The 24,682-nt window shown below is 40.3% G+C and overlaps 1 protein-coding gene and 1 long non-coding RNA gene across 6 annotated transcripts in view; one reads left to right on the top strand and one right to left on the bottom strand.

Annotated features, from left to right (window-relative positions):
- Nucleotides 1–10,578, top strand: part of SLC12A1 (solute carrier family 12 member 1) — a 101,897-nt gene extending 91,319 nt beyond the window's left edge. For all 3 annotated transcript variants that reach the window (XM_008016709.3, XM_038009960.2, XM_073012148.1), the window contains 3 exons: nt 4,535–4,670; nt 8,141–8,208; nt 9,264–10,578. In XM_008016709.3, the coding sequence (XP_008014900.3) occupies nt 4,535–4,670; nt 8,141–8,208; nt 9,264–9,399 (340 nt within the window). In that variant the 3' untranslated portion in view covers nt 9,400–10,578. The remainder of the gene's footprint in view (nt 1–4,534; nt 4,671–8,140; nt 8,209–9,263) is intronic.
- The window catches only part of LOC103245672 (uncharacterized), a 117,879-nt gene that overhangs the window by 28,827 nt on the left and 64,370 nt on the right, over nt 1–24,682 (bottom strand). For all 3 annotated transcript variants that reach the window (XR_012091487.1, XR_005244316.2, XR_012091486.1), the window contains exons 2-4: nt 20,327–20,402; nt 17,321–17,398; nt 945–1,014 (exon numbers count right to left, since the gene is read on the bottom strand). This is a non-coding gene — a long non-coding RNA (uncharacterized lncRNA). The remainder of the gene's footprint in view (nt 1–944; nt 1,015–17,320; nt 17,399–20,326; nt 20,403–24,682) is intronic.

A 24,682-nucleotide genomic window follows, 5' to 3' on the forward strand; every position in this document is an offset into this window, starting at 1 on the left:
CTGGGTTGTCATATAGTAATCTCTGGTAGCCTTCCACTTTTTTTCCAAAGAATTTCCATTCTCTATATCATTGCATTTTGGCATTTGCAGCGATATAATCAAACAAGCTCATCATATGGCTCTAATTGGTAGAAATACATCCTCTTTCATATCAGCAAGTCCAACAATTCCTTAGTACATGCCACTTAGCAATAGGGCATAGCCGGCCAGTGCTCTGCAAGATAGGGCCATTTTCTGTTGTCTAGTGGGTAGTCACTGTGTCTTCTACTGACTTTGGATTTCCTATAAGCCCTACTGAACATGAATTATCCACCAATTTTTTTTTTTTTTTTTTTTTTTGAGACAGGATCTCACTGTCATCTAGGCTAGGTTGCAGTGGTACAATCATAGCTCATCGTAGCCTCTAACTCCTGGGCTCAAGAGATCCTCCTGCCTCAGCCTCTTGAGTAGCTGGGTCTACAGGCATGAGCCACTACACCCAGCTTTTTTTCTGGTAAAGAAAAAGTCTCACTATGTTGCCCTGACTGGTCTCAAACCCCTGGGCTTAACTGATCCTGCTACGTTGGCTTCCCAAAGTACTGGAATGACAGGCATGAGCCAGCACACCTGGCCTCACTCACTTCTTGTAGCCAAATTCTCCTTGCGGTTGTTGGTCTTATCCTTAGCTAAGCATTATCAATGTTTGCTGACATTATCAATGTTTTGCTGACTAATTTGTGCCTATATTTCTTTGTCTCTTTACTTGTCAGTCTAGTTTTCTCAACCCAAGTCCTTATATCCTTCTCCTTCTTTCATACTAGTCTGTCCAGCTGCCACAGTCACCACCCTGCATAGCCATCCTTTCTGTCCTGTTGCTGAGGCTGATGTACCTCTTCCATTAACCAAGCCTCTTTTTTCTTTGAATACTTTTCGTAGCTGGACACTCTTCTTCTTACTACTCTGACCTTTGTCCCAGGATGTCCTCTTCTGATGTCCACTGTGTTCATTTGGTGTTTGTCACATGTCCTCATTATCCTGGAATAAAGAGAATTAATTTTGTTTGTCAGGAAATCAATTAGTTTTCAAAATTTTGGAGGTTTTCTCTCTGTTGTTTCAAGGTATTAAGGAAAATGCAGGAAAAAAAAATCCATTCTTACTAAAATAAAAGAATCCTTGTGACCAATATACCCTGCTGACAAAACAGGAGGCCACCAGAAGGAGTGTGCTGGAAGAGCCATCCTCTTCTCTTCAGCCTCCTGCCACAGTGATGTCATATTACTTTATAAAACAGTCCCTATCTGATGTTGGCAATGGCTGTTCCAATACTTGAAAGTAACCCTAATGTAGAACACAGTACGGTCATTCAGTAAATCTCACAGATGGCCACTAGTAGCGCATCTGGCATATTTGTAATACCTTAATTAAGGCAACTCCTCTGGATGGTCTAATCAGAGAAAGAGAACTCTTCCTCTGGGCTGATGCAGCCCCAGACCCAGGAGCTAACGTTTAGAAAATAGAACACTGGCTCAATTTCAGCTCCCACCTGGACCTTGGCCAGGCAGCTCCTACCTACTGTTAACAACTATCCCCTGATCACTATTCTTTCTTGGTCACCAGGTGATACACAATATGTCAAAAATAGCTTGTCAATGATTTCCATGTTGGAGGCTAATTTTAAATGCCCTCGAATTGCCTTTAATAAATCTTTCAACTACCCATAAAACATCAGTAAGTCTTGATGGAGGAATTTTATCATAGAAACATTATCTATAAACATGGTAGGGCAAGGGTGAAAGGGAGTATAAAAGCAAAGTTAATGAGAAAATAATTGAGCCAGGAGAAACTGAAAAGCTCTTGTGCTTAAATTCCATTTTTTATTGTATAGACTGAATTAAAAGTCTTAGGACAAAAAGACAACAATCTTTATGTGAAAATCAAAGAGAAACTAGAAGCAATTAAGTAGGTAATTTAGTTTAAAGATGCTAGAGTAGTCCCAGAAACAACTGGTACATTACTTTGAGAGAAGAAATTTTATGTGGACTTGGGGGGAAAATATTATGCAATTTTAAAAATTTTAAACTTTGTTATGAGGAACAAGGATGGGGAAGGCAGCAGTTAATTTTAACAATTGAATTCTGATTTATATTTAATAGCATGTAACACTTGGCTTATTCTAGAGTCAATTAAAAATACTTATAAGGAAAAAATCAGATTTAATGAGAATCAAAATAGAAATCTTGAGCTACGTCAGGATCCCCTAGCGAAGAGAATGAAAAATAGCCAGTTCAAAGATGATCCAAAGGATAGACAAATCAAAGATGAACACAGAGAAGGAGCAGTAAGTGTTCAAAGACAAAAATGGGCAAATACAGCCCCGTTATCATCCCGTGTCACTTAGCATGTTTCCATTGCAAGTAAAAGAAAACTTAACTCAGTGATTTAGACAATAGGAATTACTTTCATATGTAACTTAAAAATACAATCATATTTTGGATTTCAGGCTAAGCTTGATCTAGGTTAATTTTGTAATCAAGGACTAATTCTCTTTCAGTCTCCCTACTTTACTTTTTTTTTTAATAAAAGCATCCATCAAAGTTGATTTCACTTATAAAAACAAGATGGCTGTCAATTGCAACCAGGACTACCTACTCGCTCATGTACGTTCCATAGGAGAAAGTTTGTCTCTTCTCAAATTACTGAGCTCAGGGTCCAGGGCTCCTTTCAGGTTTCACTAACCTAAGCCACTGAGACATTACTGTGGTCAGCATAGTAGTGGGTACTTATTGGTTCAAGTTTCCCTATGTTATGTGCCCACCTGGCCAATCACTCTGGAAGAAGACAGAGTTGTGCTGATTGTCTATGCTGGCAATGAAGTCATTCCCACTGAAACTACAATGAGGAAAACATAGTACAGTTGCTGGGGAGACAACCAGCAACCTCTACTCCACCTTCTATTCCTTAGGAAACTATTTTTGTACTGTGCTTTCTAACAAGAATTTGGGTTGAGCTGCAAAGAAACTCTCATCCTGATCAAAATAAGTATATGAAGAGCTTAAATAGAAAGCCTCTCCACTGCCAACGTCAATCCTGTGGCTGCTGAGTAAAGTGAACGTCTTGCCTTTCCAAGGCACTGCATGCTTTTCAGAGCACTGTCACCCAAATCATCACAGTGACTCTCAAACCAGTTTCTAGCAGCCATTGTTACTCCCCTTCTAGCAGCCATGGTTACTCCCCTTTTATAGCCTAGAATATCCAGGCCAAGGAGGACAACGCAAGAGCTGGAGCGAGAACCCAGACCCTACTCTCTGAAGCCAGCACCTTTCCATGGTGATGACCACTCCCAGAGGTCTCTAAAGCACGACACTGTTGAAATAGGAAATCAAAGTTGAAAGAATAATAGGGCCTATCAGTCTTATTCTTTCTGTCTTTGCCTACCTTTCTAAATAAGTCAATGCAATAGAAGCCTAACGCATTAAGTATCTTTTCAGACTCTTAACAAAGGCTCACTAGTAGGGACAATCCTGCTCCTTTGTAATCTCTGCACTTTTATCTGCAAACCCTAAATCAGGCCAGTTGGTGAGATAATTGAAGTCATTACTTCATATTTTCATTTCCTGACTTAACAGCATATTGATTCTAATTATTATTCATTCCAAAATTACTAAATTATAACTAAGCTACATTATATAAAACCAAATAAATTGTTCTTGAGATCATCTTAAAGTAGCACACTAGAGACAACTACTGCCGTAAATATGTTTTACTTTGTATCATTGTTTTTAAAAATACATCTTATGAGGTTCTTATAAGTAATTTTTAAAATGTTCTGTAGCTCTTAGCTGCTAGTTTTCTCCTCAGCAATTTCTTTTTAAATGTTCTAACATAGTCTCAGATTTTTAGGCATTAAAACATTATTGATTTTTCTTCTTTCTCCTAACATGAACCTGAATAATACTCATTTGAAAATCTCAGACAGCAACATCAAACACCAAAAGGACAAGGGGAGCATTATTTGCAGAAAGCATCCAAATTTTTCTACAATCATTAAACTTGTGGGAGCCCTTGCTGTTCTCCTCCTACCTGCCAGCGGCCTCCTGCCATGAGTGGGAGCTGCCATGTGGACTAAGGGTGAGGGTAGCCATATCCATTTCCTACGTTAATTGATGAATTTCTCCCATAGAGTCTGTACAATAAGCAGGTGGAAACTCATTTGTGTGCTAAAGTATCTACATTACAACTATGTCTTTGACTACACTATGCAGAAAATGTATTTGCAGAACAATTACTACCTATGTGTTTGTGTGATAATATTGAAGATCTAATACCTAATAGGCTAACAAGGCCCCGAACACACTAAGGCCTTTTCTGGGGTAGAGAGGGTGTGCTGTAGCCATGGTTTTACTCACAGTAAATTCCCTGCAAAGATAATTCTTAAAAGATTTGCATGATATTCAGCTCTGATTCCACAGCCAGCAGAGCCAGTCATACCTGGAGTATCTGTGAAATAATGAGTTAGTTTCCCACTGTGAGGCCTCCTTTATAATTCAAATTTTAGCTGGAAAGTCTTTGAAGAGATGATTGAACCATATCGTCTCCATGAAAGCTGCAAAGATTTAACAACTGCTGAGAAATTAAAAAGAGAAACTCCATGGAAAATTACAGATGCAGAACTGGAAGCAGTCAAGGAAAAGGTAAGGACTTGTCTTTCTTAATTTTTTTGCTGTCTAACTAGCTGAAAAAGGAAACAGTAGTTGATTTAAAGACAAAGAAGCAATATATTTATTATCAAATGTCATTATTCAAGATTCAAGGTTTCTGCATTTTTCAAGTGCTTTTCAATCATTTACTGGATACGACTGTTTAGAAAACAGTTTCATTTTTCCCATAAGGTCAATTATTTTTTAAAAGTTAAAAAATAGGTTATTGGCACAGATTGTGAAGTCTCCTTTCAAATTTCATTTTAAAGAACAGGAGAGAGATCCATCAGTCTAAAATAATTTGAGTCAATATGTATGCAAAGTTGATAAAGTTAGATGGACTCACAATTTAACACAGTAACAAATAATTTTAAACTGATGAAGAGATGACTACGAAAAACTTAGAAAGGCATCTGAGGAAACATGATGTGATTGGAACAATGAATATGGAAGCTGGATCCATTACAAATATTCATTGTAATATGGATGTAAAAATGGTGAGCCTTTCTAGAGAGCGCAGTAAGATGCTCCCATCTGTGCCTTCTGTCCTGAGCCGAATGAAGTTGGTGATTTGCATGCGCGTCCGTGTGAAGAGACCACCAAACAGGCTTTGTGTGAGCAACAAGGCTGTTTATTTCACCTGGGTTCAGGTGGGCTGAGTCCGAAAAGAGAGTCAGCGAAGGGAGACAGGGGTGGGGCCGTTTTGTAGGATTTGGGTAGGTAAAGGAAAATTACAGTCAAAGGGGGTTGTTCTCTGGTGGGCAGGGGTGGGGGTCACAAGGTGCTCAGTGGGGGAGCTTTTCAGCCAGGATGAGCCAGGAAAAGAAATTTCACAAGGTAATGCCATCAGTTAAGGCAGGAACAGGCCATTTTCACTTCTTTTGTGGTGGAATGTCATCAGTTAAGGCAGCAACCAACCATCCGGATGTGTACATGCAGGTCACAGGGGATATGATGGCTTAGCTTTGGCTCAGAGGCCTGACATTCCCATCTTCTTATATTAATAAGAAAAATAAAACAAAATAGTGTTGAAGTGCTGGGGCGGTGAAAGTTTTTGGGGTGTGGTATGAAGAGAGAATGGGCGATGTTTCTCAGGGCTGCTTCAAGCAGGATTAGGGGCAGCATGGGAACCTAGAGTGGGAGAGATTAAGCTGAAGGAAGATTTTGTGTTAAGAGGTGATATTGTGGGGTTGTTAGAAGGATCATTGGTCGTATAGAATGATTGGTGATGGCCTGGATGCAGTTTTGTATGAACTGAAAAACTAAAAGGAAGACACAAGGTCCAAATAAGAGAAGGAGAAAAAACAGGTATTAAAGGACTAAGAATTGGGAGGACTTAGGACATCCAATTAGAGACAGCCTAAGGGGGTTTAGTGTAATTACTTGCTTGGTTGGTGAGTTTTTAGGCTCTACCCAAGTTTTTGGGGTGCAGTTCAAGTTGGGCTGGTGTCTGGAATGAGACTGGGACATAATAAAAAGAAGCATCCACACAGGAGCTCAAATGGGCTGGAACCTGTAGCATTCCGAGGACAGGCCAGAATTCTGAGAAGGGAAAGTGGTAAAAGTATTGTCTAGTCCTTTTTAAGTTGGTGACTGAGTTTGGTGAGGTGTGTTTTTAAAAGACTGTTAGTCTGTTCTACTTTTCCTGAAGACTGAGGACAGTAAAGGATATAAAGGTTTCACCGAATACCAAAAACCTGAAAAACTGCTTGGGTGATTTGACTAATAAAGGCCGGTCCGTTATCGGACTGTATAGAGGTGGGAAGGCTAAACTGAGGAATTATGTCTGACAGAAGGGAAGAAATGACCACGGTGGCCTTCTCAGACCCTGTGGGAAAGGCCTCTACCTATCCAGTCAAAGTGTCTACCTAGACCAAGAGGTATTTTAGTTTCCTGACTCGAGGCATGTGAGTAAAGTCAATTTACTAGTCCTGGGTGGGGGCAAATCCCCGAGCTTGATGTGTAGGAAAGGGAGGGGGCCTGAACAATCCTTGAAGAGTAGTAGAATAGCAGATGGAACACTGAGAAGTGATTTCCTTGAGGATAGATTTCCACGCTGGAAAGGAAATGAGAGGTTCTAAGAGACAGGCTAGCGGCCTTGTAACCTACATGGAAGAGGTTATGAAATGGCTACAGAATAGAATGGGCCTGTGAGGCTGGAAGGAGTTGTTTTCCTTGGTCTAAGAACCATTTGCCTTGTGTGGGAAGAGAGTAATCCCAGCACTTTGGGAGGCTAAGGCGGGAGGATTGCTTGAGCTCAGGAGTTCAAGGCCAGCTTGGTTAACAGAGCGAAACCCCGCCTCTACAAAAAAAATATAAAAATTAGCCTGGTGAGGTAGCATGTGTGTAGTCCCAGCTACTTGGGAGGCTAAGGCAGGAGGATCACTTGAGCCCAGGGGGCAGAGGTGAGCCGAGATCGTGCCACTGTACTCTAGTCTGGATGACAGGAGTGAAACCCTGTCTAAAAAAAAAAGAGAGAGAGAGAGAAATCTTAGGATGAATGGGTTAATCAATTTAAAAACTCATAACTCTTCAGGTAGGATTTTATTTTACTGGAACATGTGGGATTTTGGACAGTGAAGGGAGATAAGGGCCACCCTGAGACCCTGACCCCTGGGGCCCACGAGCCTCAGAGAGCCTCGCTTGGACTGACTGCCCACCATGCCCTACATCAACTACATTAGGAACTGAACTTGGAAAAATTTGAGCAAGAAACACTAAAAGCCTTTTAGATTTAGTGAAAAAAAGAGATTGAACTAGAATCATCATAAAGTCTGTGTGTCATAAGCTGCCCAGTTCTGACCAAGTTTTATCATATAATTGAGCAAATCACGCATCTGAGCCATGGTTTCTGAACCAGTGAAATACAATAATAAATATTACTCTCATCACTGCAAAGTGGTTATTTTTCCAAGTGAATCTTTTGGTGGCTTTTTAATTGAAGCCAGCCCCCTCTGCTTACAGAATATTCAGAGAGCTTAAAGAAAGGCAGACTAGAATACAATCTATATTCTTAGAGTATCAAATTGGTATCAAGATTCGATCAGGTTTTTTAAACAGAAAACCTATTGCCTCAAACTGGCCATTCCACTGTGCATGGGCATGGGCACATGCCACTGTGCCCATAGCAGGTTCATGAGGCTCCTTGTAGTGTAGGAAGAGGCCAGGGTAGGAGAAAACACCTTCTTTTTAGTATTATCTATGTTGTTTGCTTCCCCTCTCCCTAGAATTTAATAAGCCACTATAGCAAAATGAAAATCTTTGTACTGTGTCTTATTCTTTATATTTCTAAAATTTCTCAGGAGGTTTTAAAACACCGTTAAGTTTCTAAGCCTGAAAAAGTAATTATAATTTTTACACATTTTTTAAGATGAGATTTGCTGGTTGTTCATGATTTAAGAAAATAAATTCTCATTCATAATTCTGGTAGAACTGTACTCAACAAATCTGAATGTTGCCCACAGAGTTACCGCCAAGTTCGACTGAATGAACTCTTACAGGAGCACTCCAGAGCTGCTAATCTCATTGTCCTGTAAGTATCATCGCAGGCATTGAAGAACATTAGAAATAAATCTTAGGGTTAATGGGTTAATCCATTTAAAAGCTTATGACTCTTCAGGTGGGATTTTTGTTTTGTTTTTGTGTGTGGGGGGGGTTTTGTTTTTTTTTGGAACACGTGGGATTCTTTCTTAGACAGTGAAGGAAGATAAGTGCCACCCTGAGACCTTGACCCCTCAAGCCCATAAGCATCAGAGCCTCACTTGGACTTGCTGTCCGCCATGCCTTATGAAGAGGTGTGTGCCCATCTAGTAACAGCCACAAGTCAGCCACCACAGCTCACGGGCCCCTTCCCTGGGTGGGTGTCCCTGAGCCACTGTGCCCATGGCAGGTTCACGAGGCTCCCTGTAGTGTAGGAAGAGGCCCAGGTAGGAGAAAAAGGCAGAGCCATTTCCATTTTCACTCTTCACACTCTAGCCTTACAAATGTTAGGGTTGCATCTACTGAAAATGTATGTTTGTTTACTTAAAGATTGGTATTTAAACAAGAAAACCTCCAAGTACTTCACATTTATACCTCACGAACTGACTCCTATGTATAAAGATAAATATATCTTCACATAGTGTAGACTGGAAAAGTATCCATCAAAGACATTGTAGAATTGTCTCCTGGATTGGGTGGTAGGATTCCAATAGATGGTTTTGGAGGTTTTTCCAAAATATAAGATATTTAAATTATTGGAAAAAATCATTTATACCAAAAAGGGGGGCAGGTATTAGCTGATCAAATTCCCTATTTAAAGAAAAGTGAAAATGTCATGTTTGTTTTGTCTTTACAATACCTAAGCCTGTTTTTCTGATTTATAGATAGTATTACCTGAAAAATACATCAGTTTGCTATCTACAGTAAAAATAATTTCGGTGCTTTCACCTTGGGGTGGGGTAAAAGTTAAGGCTGCCAGTTATTAAATAGTTAAGTTATTTAACTATTTAAATTAAAAGTTAAGGCTGCCAGTTAGTAAATATTAGTGCTGTTACTACCTATAGTAATTTTCACTTTCATTTTTAAATTTTTCTTTCATGTCATTAGGAGTCTTCCAGTGGCAAGAAAGGGATCCATATCGGATTTGTTGTATATGGCTTGGTTGGAAATCCTCACAAAGAACCTCCCACCTGTCTTACTAGTTAGAGGAAATCACAAAAATGTCTTGACATTTTACTCTTAAAACATGAAAGATTAGAATACATTTTACCTTAATGTATATGCATAATTAAGAAACATGTTCCAGTACTTTATGTTGTAAATCTGATCTGTGGATATGCAAACCTCTGGAGATGATCCTACCAGATTCTACATACATTGCATAATTTTTACCAGTTAATGCGAGCTTTTTTTTCTCTTCTCAGCTTAAGGGGTTGTCAAAGCCAACGCTATCCCTAGAAAAACATTTTTGCACTGCTATTAATAAAAACGAAAATCAAGGAAATTCATGTTGGCTTATGCTCATGAAAACCACCAATGTGATTGTAAACTTCTCCAGACAAACGTAATCTTTTGTTTCCAGAGTGTTTGCTCCTCAGCACTGGTATAGGTCTCAGCCCCACAGCAGGATCTCAATAAATGCTTATTGACAGGCTGGCAAAGTAACCACAGGTGGTTTTCAAAGGAAAAGACCAATAGGCTGGAGAACATAATTATGCTTGGCCCCCTCAAATGCTTATACCTACAAAGCAGATTTAAAAATCAATAACTCAAAACTTTAAGAAGTACTTGAGTCTACAAAATGTTCAAAGCAGTTACCTAAATAAGGTTATTTAATGTAACAGATTATATACTTAAAGTGATCTGAGCAATCATTGATAACATATGGCTTAAATTTGCTGCTGCCTGAAAAGTATATTAACTAGATTAGAAGACACCATATACTCCAGTGAAATGAAATATATTCTATTCTCAACATATAAACTTTAATTGTACTCCCTATCAAATATTTTGAAATTTCCATTACAGCATTACTTTGCATATTTTTTCTAATTAAATGGTTAGTACAGATGAAATCTTTATAGATGAGTACTTGAAAACTAAGTGCCACCAATTTTCAAACCCTTATTAAGAAATATATCCTGAATCATATATTTAGTTACTTTCTATAGTGATTGTATGGATTTAAAAGAATAATTAAAATGTGAAATTGAAAAACTTGTAAAATTTGGAATATACAGATACTGATTTTTTTCATTTTTGTTAGTACACCTATAATACTTAATCATATTGACAAAACAATGAAAATATTGTTTTTCTGATGAATGGCTTGATTTTGCTCCTTGACATATTTTGACTGTTCATTCTAACTGCAAACATACATGGGAAAATATGAACCTGAAATAAAAGCACTCAAATTTGATTGCTTTGGTCTAGGTCATGTTTTTACTTTCAGTCACTAAAATTGTGGTGCAATGGCATATCAGATGTGAGCCTGAAGATTTCAATCAGTGGCCTCATCTACAGTTGTTTAAAGCTAGGATTCAAGATCAGGACTTCCTAACCCAGCCTCTCTGTTCAGAAGGATGGCCAGAGAAAAAGGAGACCATCAGCAAAGCTTAGGCAGCTGGCTATCCCTATTCCAAATCCAGGGCCACTGTGCTTAACTCTGCCTTCGATAAAACCCTCTCTCTTGAGCACGGAAATCCAAATGCCTAAACTCAGCTTCATGTGGGCCTGACAGTTCTCTGAAATACTTGAGGGTCTCTGGGAAAGGTGAGAAGTAATACAACTTCTTTAGCAGGACGTTCTGGCTCGTTTCTTTCTGGGCTGCTGCAAGTTGGGTCCCCTGGGAAACAGTCTCTGAGACAAAGTTTAGCATGATCCCCTGGGGATCAACACCTGAGGGAAGGAGGGGAAGAAACAGGAAACACAGAGGTAAGCAGTGAGCTGGGATGCAGGCCCAACGACAGCCTCTGCTGACCCTACAGAGAGTTGTCCCAAGCAGGGCAGAGAGGGCCAGGCTTTTGTACTCTGCTCTTATCAGTTATTGCATGGGGGCTGCCTGGGAAGGGGTGTGACCTCTGGGGCACGGGGTGGGCGTGCAGCAGCTCTGTGCAGCAGAGGCAAACCCCCAAGGGCCTGGCAGGGAAAGTCTGTGTGCTGACAGCACTCCTAGCTGTTAGGGCAACAAGCTCTTCATTAAACAAAGTCTAGGTAGGACCAAAGGGCCATACAAAGTAGTAGAAACTGAGTTACTGAATTTCCTGAGGGCCAGTAGCAAGAGATGGCTGAGTATAGCCCTTGGATTCCAGGTTAAGGGTTAAGAGATCTTGAGGTCAAGAGCAACTGTATTGGGAATAAGTTCAGAGAGCAGAAAGTCAAAAAGATAGGGGCTACAGTCACATAGCCACAGATTGTCTGGCCCTTGGTGCCCTACTATTGTCCTTTGCTTCACCCAACTCTATTGATCCAGCCACCCATCATCTCCATGTCTGCGCTCAGGTTTCTGAGCAAGAAGGAGAACATTCCACAATCATGTGCGTTGGTGTCCAACTGTCTCTGTCTCCTCACTTTGTGCATGTTTGTCATCAGCGTCCCCACCCTTTCCTCACCATGACTTCAACATCACTTTTTCAGTTGCTGTCTCTGCTCCCATCCCCACAAACATAGACATATCCATAGACATAAAATTTCTTTCATAGATAGTGCTATACTGGGAGCATTGTCCTATGAGTTTTTCAGTTAACATTCAATTTTAGGAATATTTAAGTGGAAGCTTTATTAAATAATTATAAATAGAGGCAAAGACAGGCTCTCTCACCCAAGATGGAGTGTAGTGGTGCAATTTATAGCTCGCCATAACCTCAAACTCCTGGGTTCAAACAATTTTCCCACCGCAACTTTCTGAGTAGCTAGGACTACATTCATGTGCCACCATATCTGGCCAACCTTTTAAAAAATTTTTGTAGAGACAGTAGCTCACTATGTTGCCCAAGCTGCTCTTGAACTCCAGGCCTCAAGCAATCCTCCTGCCTTGGCCTCCCAAAGTGCTAGGATTGCAAGTGTGAGCCACCATACCAGGCCTTCAATGGAAGCTTTAAAAATAGAGTATAAATTCTTGGGGGCCACCATAGCCCTGGTAACTTAGAATCTCTGGGGTGGGACTGAGGGTCCTGCATGTTCTGATAATCTGCAAGATTTTGGAACTACTGCTCTGAGGGCAGTCCCCCCCATTTCCATGGTTTGATTTCCACTACATGTTGGTGTCTCCTAAACTTACATTTTTAACTCAGATCTCTTCTAAGTCTCAGATCCATATATTTAAACACTAATTGTCTTGATCTCTCTCTCTAGGTGCCCTGCAGATACTCTAAATGCAGATTGACCAGACTTTTGTAAAAAACACACACATACACTGGAGGAATGGCCTCTAATTCTCTTTCTCTCTCTCCTTCTTTTTTTTTTTTTTTTTTTGACATGGAGTCTCACTCTGTCACCCAGGCTGGAGTGCCATGGCACATTCTCAGGTCCCTGAAACCTCCACCTCCCAGGTTCAAGCAATTCTCATTGCCTCAGCCTCCAGAGTAGCTGTGATTAGAGGCATCCACCACCACACCCGGCTAATTTTTGTATTTTTAGTAGAGAGGGGGTTTTAGTAGAGAGGGGGTTTTGCCATGTTGGCCAGGCTGGTCTCGAACTCCTGACCTCAGGTGATCTGTTCACCTTGGCCTCCCAAAGTGCTGGGATTACAAGTGGGAGCCACTGTGCCCGGCCTATCTAATTCTCTTTCTCAATGCATATCAGGTCTCCCCTGAAATAGCAGAGATCACGCCACTGCACTCCAGCCTGGGCGACAGAGTGAAACTTTGTCTCAAAAAATATAAAATAAATTTTTTAAAAAAACAGAAGAAAATCTGCATTACAGCAGAAAACTAAGGAAGGATGCCATTCACATGATAATATTTTTTTGAAATAAAATCGTGCTATAGTTTACATGGGTGGAGACTGATGGAAGCAATCAAAGATCAGTTACAATCAATACTCCTGGGGAAAAAAAATCTTAGGGAATAATTGCAGGAGACCCTGGGAGAATTGCAATCACCCCTCCTCACAATTTGAAGCTGGAAGTGAGAATAGGCAGTAGGACAGGGTGGAGCACCTTCCTTAGGACCCCTTGTGTTGGATGCCCGAGTATTCAGAACAGCTTCCCTGAGAGGATGCGTGGTGTGCTTGGTGGGCGTTGCTATGCAGCATCTCATGGATGCCCTTGGCAGAGGCATCAGAAAAGAAAACAACAACATTGTGTGTAAATCCCAATATATAAAGAGCATAAAAACATGAAAAAATAATCCAAAAGAGAAAAGTCAAAAAAAAAAATTTAAAAAGAGAGGAATTATACAGTAACAGAATCCTACAATAGAAGAAAAATCAAACATACAAGAAACAAATAGAAAACACAAATGTGTTCATATTTCTTGTTAACAAAATGACTCTCAAATTTAACAAAAAAAATTAAACTGTATTCTATCTGCAAGCATCATATTCAGAATTGAATATAAAAAGGCTAAAAGTCCACAAGTGAAAGTGAAAAAAAAGGTTAAAAGCAAAAGAATAAACAAAAATATATACAAACATTCAAACAAAAAGAATAGAGTTGACAATATTAACTTCAAAGTTTAAGACTAAGACTAAAAGAATTAGGAATGACAGGAGAGTATCGTTTTATATTTATAAAATATATATAGCCACAATGTAGCTATAATAATAATGCAGCTTTCTGTAAACAAATAGCATAGTATTCTCCTTAAGAATCAGTCTTCTCCCATGTAAAATGGGGATTAAGAGAATGCACCCCTTAGGGTTGTTGCAAACAGAGGAGATAATGTGTGGCAATAGATGAGCACAGTACTGGGCTCAGCACTTTATAGTAAATACTTAAGAATAGACATTATTATTTTCAATAAAGACAGTAACAGTTCAAATGACAAACTCAACTGTTGTTTGTCGCTGTTGCTAAAAAAAAAAAGGAATAACATCAAATTAACTTCTTTTTAGTTTTAGAAGAATAAATATAAATATACACATTTACAAATGAGCAAGGGACTTTGAGTTCAACTTTGGAAAAGAAGGTCCTTTAAAACTGTAGTATGGTAAATTGTTAATTACAATAAACATTATCTATTTGTAGTAAAATATAAACTACTAATATTAACTCAAAAGGAAATAGAATACCTGATAAAATCTAATACTTCAGGATAAAACACGAAGATTGTCAAAGATTTAGCTCAAAAAGGGTTTCAACCCAAAGGATTTTTTCTAGGCAACTTCTTTTAAACTTTCAAAGAAAATACAATTATCATTCTGTTTAAGCTATTGCTGAACAGAACAAGATAAAACATTGTCTTTTCCTTTCTCAGTTGTTTTGCAAAACTAGCATAACCTTGATACCAAAATATGGCAGACCACAAATATAGGATACTACAAGTCAATTTCTTGTATGAATAAACGTAGCAAAATCCAAAATAGAATACTAGCAAGTCAATTTTACCAACGTATTCAAACAATATTCCACTATAATCAAGAATATGGTATTCTAGGAATACAGATATATCTTATTGCTAGAAAATCAGTTAATTTAATTAATCCAATTTAGTGAACATTAGTTACCATTTACTTATTCATATTTTTTTGAATATTTATTTGTAAGTACATAGTGTACCTCTAGAAGAATGCATAAGAAACCAGTTAGGGTTGACTTTGGAGAAGAAAACTGAATGGAGGACAAGTAAGATATTTCATTTTTACTATATACAATAATAACTATTCAAAACTAATATTTAAAAAATTAAATCCATAAATAAGTTACTTGTCTACCAGACTGTATTTAATTATTAACTCATGTTTGATCTGACATATATTGTGAAGGTCATATATAATAAATTTCTAACACTCAAAAATATAAGACATTATACCATCATTATTGTGTTGTGCTTACATGTAAAATAAGTAAGCAACTAAAATATCACTGTAAAAAATAAAAAGTTGACCCCATCACATACCCACTGATAAACTTAGGTTTTTGCTTTTTTTTAAACATGAGATTTTTAAAATATACATATGCCTCTTTCTTGGGTGGAGAAAGTGATAGAGAAATATTGCATCAAATTTACTACTATACTCCTGCAGACATTATTTAGGTCAGTAGGTTCATATTCCATATTTTACTTTCTGAAACCCAGGAATAGACAAGTATAATCTTGTGCTGTGTTTTATTTTGTTTTGTCTAGAGACAGAGTCTCTGTTGCCCAGGCTGGAGTGCAGTGGTGCCATCCTAGCTCACTGTAGCCTCTGAACTCCTGGGCTCAAGTGATCCTTCCACCTCAGCCTCCCAGGTGGCTGGGACTACAGGTGCACACCACCATTGTCAGCTATTTTTTTTTTTATTTTTCCTTTTTGTATAGATGGGGTCTTACTTTGTTGCCCAGGCAGGTCACAAACTCCTGGATTCAAGCAATCCTCCCACTTCAGCCTCCCCAAATGCTGGGATTACAGGCAGCAGCCACCATACTCAACCAAGTATAATCTTAATAGGTTCTGAGTAAACTCAGAATTGATATTATCCACAGTAGGATAGGGTAATTATCATAATGTGACTGAAATTGTGTGAATCTATGTATTACAAATATAGTATGTTCTTTCATCTTTTTAAACACAAAACCCAAGTGGGATGTGTATTAATTTTCTACTGCTGCATAATAAATTATCACAAACTTCGTGGTTTAAAACAGTACCCATTTATTATTTCACAGTTTCCATGTGTCTAGAGTACAGGCATATCTTTCATATTATTTTATTTTATTTTACTTTACTTTATTTTATTTTATCTTATTTATTTTTTTGTAGAGACAAGGTCTCGCCATGTTGCCCAGGCTGGTCTAGAACTCCTGGCCTCAAACGATCTTCCTGCCTCAGCCTCCAACAGTGCTGGGATTACAGGTGTGAGCCACTATGGCTGGCCAGACATACCTTAACTGGGCTCTCTGCTCAGGATCTTACTATACTGAAATCAAGGTTTTAGCTAGGGCTACAGTCTCCTCTGAGGTTCAGGATCCTCTTCCAAGCTCAAGTGGTTGGCAGCTGTATTAATTTTCTTGCTGCTATAGAACTCATGGCAGCTTGCATCTTTAAGGCCACCAGGGAGAAATCTTTAAACTCCAGACCCTCTGTTAAAGGGCTTACCTGATTAAGTCAGGCCTACTTTGGTCAATCTCCCTTATGATTGAACTTAAAGACTGGGCATGGTGGCTCACACCTGTAATACTAGCACTTTGGGAGGCAGAGGCTGGTGGATCACCTGAGGTCAGGAGTTTGAGACCAGCCTGGCCAACATGGTGAAACCCCATCTCTACCAAAAATATAAAAATTAGCTGGGCGTGGTGGCTCACGCCTGTAATCCTAGCTACTTGGGTGGCTGAGACAAGAGAATTGCTTGAACCCAGGAGGCAGAGGTTGCAGTGAGCCAAGATTGTGCTACTGCACTCCAGCCTGCCCAATGGCAGCAAGACTCCATTTCAAAAAAAAAAAAAATGATTGAACTTCAAGTCAACAGATTAAGGATTTTAATTATATCTGCAAAAAATTTTCATCTCTTTCTTATAAAGTAAGCTAATAATTGGAGAGGTACCCCATCATACTCACAGGTCCCTCCCAGACTCAAGAGGAGGAGATTACACAGGTCATCTTAGAATCCTGCCTGCCACATTGCTATCTCACATTTCTAGAGATCATATCTATCAGCTACTAAGAGCCAAGCTGGGAGTCAGATAAGTTAAAAATGGTCCACGAAGTATACCTCAAAAAAGTTCCACTCTCTGTGCCTGCACAATAGATCATACTCATTTGGAGGGATAGCTAGAACCATAAAAATAAATTAAACCTGGAAAAGACCTCAGAGATCCTCAAGTACTAAATGGTGTTTCCATACAGAACATTTGCACACAATTCTAGTTACATTGTTTTCCAATCAACAAAATGTTAAATGAGCCATAAGTGACACCAGGGATAATGCAGCAAATCATCAAAAACTTTTAACCAAGGAAATATAAGACTCAAAAGTGCAGTAATCTGAGGTCAAAAATGTGGGAGGCACAGATTCTACATACCTCAGTAGAGCTTGAGGACATCATTACTTCATAAGAGGACAGACTATGGCAGAAAAGCTCAATTTTGTTCCATGTATCCTGGTTAAGAAAGCAAGGATACTTGCATTGAAATTCACCCTCAGAAAAATTCTCGTCCACATGGCTGGCATCAAAAGATGGCTAAGCTTCAGTTATCTGGAAAATTAATTTACATATACTGACTCTTTCTGCAGTTAAGCAGAGTATATGGAGCCCTAGTGTAAGATTTAAACAGTATATTTTCAGGTTAAGTAATTTAAGATGAGGAATGCAGAAAGGAGAACTTCTCAGAGGTTGAGGCCAAGAACCAGGTCATGAATGTCATTGCTTCAGAGAAGGTGACAAGCAATGACATGTGGGACAAGAAGACTAATTTCCTCCTCAGTCTGGAAGATATATTGCAGCAGAGGGTAGTTTGGGGCAAAACTCAGCAGCTGACTTTTGAGAGAAAGGCATGAGTAACTGCCAAACTGTGAGACTTGGCTGCAGACCCTGGGGGCTCAAGCCCAACCCTGTGTTGTCATGCAAGGCCCTGTTCTCACACAGCATGGCTTTCCCAGACTTCCAGATCTGGATCATCTGCTCTTTTGGATGCCCAAGAGATGAAGAAAAAGAGACTGACTTCTCTGTTATTATGTACTTGCACTTTCTGATGTTCCTGTTGTATTTCTGCCCAACAAAAGGTGGTAAAATTATTCTCAGGGAAAGTGAGAAGTTCAGAGGAGTAAGAAATAACAGGTATTAAAAGATGTTAGGCCGAGCACAGTGGCTCACATCTGTAATCCCAGCACTTTGGGAAGCCAAGGCAGGAGAATAGCTTGAGCTCAGGAGTTCAAGAACAGTCTGGGCAACACAGTGAAACCCTGTCTCTACAAAAAACAAAAACAAAAACAAAAACAAAAAACAAAAAAACCCATTCATGGGGTTAGTCAGGTATGGTGGTGTATGCCTGTAGTCCCAGCTACTCGGGAGGCTGAGGTGGGAAGGATCACTTGAGCCCCAGAGGTGGAGGTTGCGGTAAGTTGTAATTGTGCCACTGCACTCCAGCCTGGGTGACAGAGCAAGACTCTGTCTCAAAAAACAAAAACAAACACACACAAAAAACTGTTAAACAACTCCACCTGCTAACACAACATGCACATTGGAAACAGGTCACCATACTATGATTTCCTAATGCTCAAAGGTACATTTACAAAATGAGTTCTACTAAAAAAAAAAACGTATTATTTGTGCACTTTTGACTTAATATGTCCAAAAGTGAGCTCTTACTCTTCCTTCCCAAAGGTGCTCTTTAACACTCTTCCCTCATCTCCATACATGACAATGCTATCCTTGCCATGAATCTTGGAGTCATCTTTGACTCTCACACACACATCTGATTTATCAGCAAATCCTACTGGCTTCAGAATATATCCAGAATCTACTCACTTGTCACCATCTCCACTTCTACCTCTCTGTCCCATGTTGTCACTGGACCCTTTCTCACCTGGATCACTGCAGGAGCCTTCTCAAAGGTCTTTCCACATCAGGCCTTACTCCTTCTCTGCCTCATAGCAACTCAAGTAATCCTGCTAAGTAAACTAGAGATTGTCATTCCTGTTACCAAAATCTAATGGCTTCCCATTTCAGTCTAAGGAAAAGCCACTGTCCTTATGAGAGCTTACAAGGCCCTACCCCTACACCCCATCCACCTATTTCTGTGACTTCAACTCCTACAACTGTATGCCCTCCTCTGTCACTGTTCAGACAACGTTGGCCTTCTTACAGGTGAGTTTGCACCCTGGGACCTTAGTGCTTGCTGTGTCCTCTGCCTGGAATGCCTTCCCCAAGATATCACTTCCTTCAAGTTAGGTAAAACAACCCCCAGCCCCCAGCCCCACACTCAGCAAATAGCATGTTCTCACTGAGGCCTTCCCTGGCTTCCCTCTCTGAAATCACAAGTCTAAATCCCATACCTTCCGCCCTGCTTTACTTTTCTCCTTAACTCTCGGCACCATTCATTTGAATCACATCTTCTATCTGTTGTCAGACTTATTTTGTCTGTTCTGTTCCCTGCTATATCCTCAAAGTCTAGACCAGTGCCTGGCACATAGAACACATTCAACAGATACTTGTTGGAAGGATGAATTAATACAGGGCACTGAGGGGACATGGCAAGTATGAAACTCCCTTGGGGTCTGGTCTCTGACTCACTATGAAGCACCGAATTCTGCCTTGCTCAGGGCCCTCCCACACCAGCTATGCCCCCACACAGCACACACTCTGTACCCTCTAGGGCTCTGAATATGCTCATCCTGCTGCCTGGCATTTCTGACTCTCTTTTTTTTTTTTTTTTTTTTTTTGAGATGGAGTCTTGCTCTGTCACTCAGGCTGGAGTGCAGTGTGCAGGGGCGTGTCTCAACTCACTGCAACTTCCGCCTCTCAGGTTCAAGCAATTCTCATGCATCAGCCTTCCAAGTAGCTGGGATTACAGGTATGCACCACCATGCCCAGCTAATTTTTGTATTTTTAGCAGAGATGGAGTTTCACCATGTTGGCCAGGCTGGTCTCGAACTCCTAATCTCAAGTTATCTACCCGCCTCGGCCTCCCAAAGTGCTGAGATTACAGGCATGAGCCACCACACCCAGCCTTTCTCTCTCTCTTTTTTTTTTTTTTGAGACAGAGTCTTGCCCTGTCGCCCAGTCTGGAGTCCAGTGGTGTGATCTCAGCTCACTGCAACCTCCCACTCTTATTCAAACAATTCCCCTGCCTCAGCCTCCAGTGTAGGGGATTACAGGCACCCACCACCACGCCCAGCTAATTTTTGTATTTTTAGTAGAAACGGGGTTTCACCATGTTGGTCAGAATGGTCTTGATCTCCTGACCTTGTGATCCACCCATCTCAGCCTCCCAAACTACTGGGATTATAGGTGTGAGCCACCGCACCCAGTCTCTCTTTTTTCAATCACTGTTACTTTTATCCTTATTTAGTTCACTACCATACTTACTAAGCAGTTTCTCTTGAGTTTATTGGCCATCTGGTGTCAGTTCTTTTGTCAATTGATTCAACAAAAATGTGTCAGGCTGTAAAGACACAAAGATACACGTTCTAAGCTCTTAAGATATTGGTATCCACATTCCCTGCCCTGAAAAAGTTAAAAGGTTTAGACAAGAAAACAAGTTACACATAATAATTACAAATTGTGAAAAATACTGTGAAGGAAATAAGGAGAAGGTATTGAGACGAGATAACTCTGTTGACCTTGACTCCCTTTGTGGGCTGAAACTGGGGTGGCTCCTTTCACTCAGTCCACCGTTGGCCACTCCTCGCAAGAGCAAGTCTGCGAGCAAACGACTGCAGCAACTGAAGACGAACGCTGGAACTGGCCCATTACTCCTCTCTGGCAGGAGCAGGCTCTGTGCAGGCCCTGTAGCAGCATCCAAGCCCCTGACCTCTCCGCACCTGGGCATCCAGGAAGAATCAGGCCACAAGAACGGATGGAAGGGTGGTTGGTGTATGCGGAGGGTTTTACTACGCCATATAAGTGGCTGTCAGCTGGATAAGGAATTGGAAAGGGGATGGGTGTGGGAAGAAGGTGATCTTTCCCTGAAGTCATACTGTCTGAAGTTAGCCACATCTATCCGTAGTCCCGATGCTCAGCAGCTTGTATCCCCACCACTCCACTGCTTATGTTGCTCTGCCAGTTAAGTCTTTTTATGTCAACAGGATGGGGCGTGGCAGGGCAAAAAAACAACATTTGGGCCGAAAAACCGAGTCAGCTGTTTTCACTTAGGGCCGTGGTTCCAGGCTTAAGGGTGGGGTTTAGCCAGGAGCCCAGCTGTTCTGTATCAGTATGACAGAGAATAATGGAAATAGTAGTACTTTCTTAGGGTACTCAGTGAGGGTGTCTATGAAAAACACATAAAGATAAGAAGGTGCTGACAATGTTGAACTTTACCTGAGCCTTGGGCTCCTGGAACAGCACAATAATTAAGAAGTCTTCCCAACTTTCTGTGTTCTAGAAATTACTAACTGAAATGAACCACCATTCCCTATATGACTTATACAAGACACCGCCAACTCTTTCTCATGATTCCTATAAGACTGTAGATGATTCCTTTGTTTACCTGTAACAAGGTCACCCCAGACTTTTCCCCTTTAAACTGAACCTGCAGATAAGGTCAGACAGACACCTTCTAACTTTATTCTTTGTCTCATGGATGATTAGCTGAGATTAGATTTGTCCTCATGAAACTAACTAGACACAGAAATAAACAATCCCAACTTCAAATTTACTCCCTATGACTTATCTACTCTTCCCTATAAAAATCTAAGACAAGGCCAGGCGTGGGGCCTCACACCTATAATCCCAGCACTTTGGGAGGCCAAGGTGGGCAGATCACTTGAGGTCAGGAGTTTGAGACTATCCTGGCCAACATGGTGAAACCCAGCCTCTACTAAAAATACAAAAAAATTAGCAGGGTATGGTGGCTGGTGTCTATAATCCTAGCTACTCAGGAGGCTGAGGCAGGAGAATTGTTTGAACCCAGGAGGAGGAGGTTACAGTGAGCTGAGATCACTCCACTGCACTCCAGCCTGGGCAACAGAGCAAACAAACAGACAAAAAAAGTCTAAAACAAAACTATCCTGCTAGATACACTGTAGTAGGCTGAATAATGGCCCCTAAAGACATCCAGGTCCTAATCCCTGAAATCTGTGAATTTTACCTTACATGGAAAAAGGGTTTTTGCAAATGTGATTAAGGATCTTGAGATGAGGCAATCATCCTGGATTATCTGGCTAGGTCCTACATATAAGCACAAGTATATTTTTAAATTTTAATTTAATTATATTTTATTTTAAATTCTGGGATACATGTGCAGGATATGCAGGTTTGTTACATAGGTAAACATGTGCCATGGTGGTTTGCTGCACCTATCAACCCGTCATCTAGGTATTAAGCACCATATGCATAAGCACAAGTATCTTTGTAAGGGGGAAGCTGAGGGACATTTGACTATAAGCAGAAAATCATGTGATGGAAGCAGAGAGAAGCAGGGTCAGACAGAAGATGCTACACTGCCGGTTCTGAAGATAAAGGGGCCATGAGCCAAGGAATACAGCTCTAGACATGGGAAAAAGCAAGAAAACAGATTCTCTCCTAGAGAATCTGCATCTCTCCAGAAGCAATATGGCACCAGAGACACCTTGATTTTAGGCACGGAAGACTCATTTTGGAATTCTAGCTTCCAGAACTGTATGAGAATCAATTTCTATTGTTTTAAGTCACTAATTTTGTGATCATTTTTATAGCAGTAATAGAAAATAAATACATACTCTAATCTTCAAATCTGGGGTGCTTTCCCTATTGCGATAGCCAAAATAAAATCAATTTCCTTACTTGTTCAGTTTTTATCTTTGATGGTGATACCCATATGAAGAACAGAGAGTAGAACAGGCCAGGCAGAATGAACACTATGGGCAAAAGCCCCCAGGCAAGAGAGGACTTGAGATGTTCTGGAACCTAGGAGATGAGTGTGACTCAAAAGAAAGTTGAACACTAACAGTCTGATCATGCAGGGCCTTGGACCATGACAGGGAATTGGGGATTTATTATATGTATGACGGGAAACCTTTAGAAGATTTTAAGCCATAAAGGGTGAAAGCAGGGAGGTTAACAGTCCCGATAGCCAGGCGCGGCGGCTCACACCTGTAATCCCAGCACTTTGGGAGGCCGAGGCAGGCGGATCACGAAGACACGAGGACAGGAGATCGAGACCATTCTGGACAACATGGTGAAACCCCATCTCTACTAAAAATACAAAAATTAGCCGAGTGTGGTGGCGGGTGCCTGTAGTCCAAGCTACTCGGGAGGCTGAGGCAAGAGAATGACTTGAACCTGGGAGGCTGAGGTTGCAGTAAGCCAAGATTGTACCACTGTGCTCCAGCCTGGCGACAGAACGAGACCTCCATCTCAAAAAAAAAAAAAAAAAAAAAAAAACCCACAGTCCTGGTAAGAGATGATGGTGGCCTCAGAATGCAAAAAGAATTTAGATTTGTTTAGATACAGAATTAGTAGGTCTGGATGAACCATTCTGTCTTTGTGTGGGTCACAGTAGGAAACAGAGAACACAGTTAAATTAGGATAACTTGAGGAGGGTTTACTAAAGGGACTATTTATAAAGATGTGGGTGAGATGAAAACCCAAAACCACAAGGGAGAGTCCAATACCTACAAGCTGGGAATAATGCAATGCTTTTCCCTCCGCCAGGTCTGAAGAGAAAGGGAGAGAACATCATTTCTAGAGCTTGGAAGACAGGGCAACTTGACAAGAGCAGTGGTGTTCAGTAGAGGTATAGCGTCCACCTGACCTTACCCTCCCTTCTCCCTCTGGTCTCCTGCTGGGGCTCTCCATTGTCCTAACCCAAATGGAAGCCAGAAGACAAAGGAGCTTGTTGGTGACACCCATATAGGTCAGCCGCCTGGACACAGAACAAGGTGTAAAGGGACAGAGAGTGGGCACAGAGGAAACAAAGAAAGGTATGTTAGGGATAGTCCAATCATTACAATTTACTAAAAGAAAATGCAGAGACTTGAATTTTCTACATGATTTCCTTAATACTCAGTTTCACCTAGCCTATACCTATAGGCACAAAAACAATGAACTCTGACCTTCCTGACATTTTTTTTTTTTTTTTTTTTTGAACATTTACAACTGCTCTTTTGTCCCAAAGGCAATCGGGAAAGAAAGAAAGAATTGTGCGGTCTAGTAAGTAAAGGTTGTTTCACCAGGGCAGAATACTGAATCACAATCACCCAAAACCACAAGCGTAATTCATACATCTCCCTGCATAGATACCCATATTTTGCCATTGCTTAAGTTTCCTTTTTGTTGTTGTTGTTATTACTCTGGAAGATAATTCAATTCATATTGCACATTTCCTCGCAGAAAATTTGAATCTTATGAATATAAAAATCATGGACTTCGCCCAATTTTATTTTAATCAGTTTTTCAGTTTCCTAATTCAGGATTAGCTTCCCAGTATATATGCAGACGTTTAGTAGCAAGTGCAACATTAAAATATGGAGAATTTCAGCAGCAATTTGAGTTATAGTAATTACTAGGTTTGTTTACACAGAATAGATGAAAAGTATAACCTTTTTATTTTTTTTTTAATCTGGAAAAATCATGTGTTACCAGCAGAAAAAAATTACACAATAGTTGTTTAATGTCATGGAGGAAATCAGGTGCAACCAATGAGACCGTGAAATAAAGAGATCAAAATTGTGTAAGGCAGTGTTTTAACTAGGCATCCTTCTCCTGGAGTTACCCCCAATAGTAGAGAAAGGCTCTCATAGGCAC

Source organism: Chlorocebus sabaeus, chromosome 26, assembly GCF_047675955.1.
Source record: "Chlorocebus sabaeus isolate Y175 chromosome 26, mChlSab1.0.hap1, whole genome shotgun sequence".
Taxonomy (NCBI): Eukaryota; Metazoa; Chordata; class Mammalia; order Primates; family Cercopithecidae; genus Chlorocebus; species Chlorocebus sabaeus.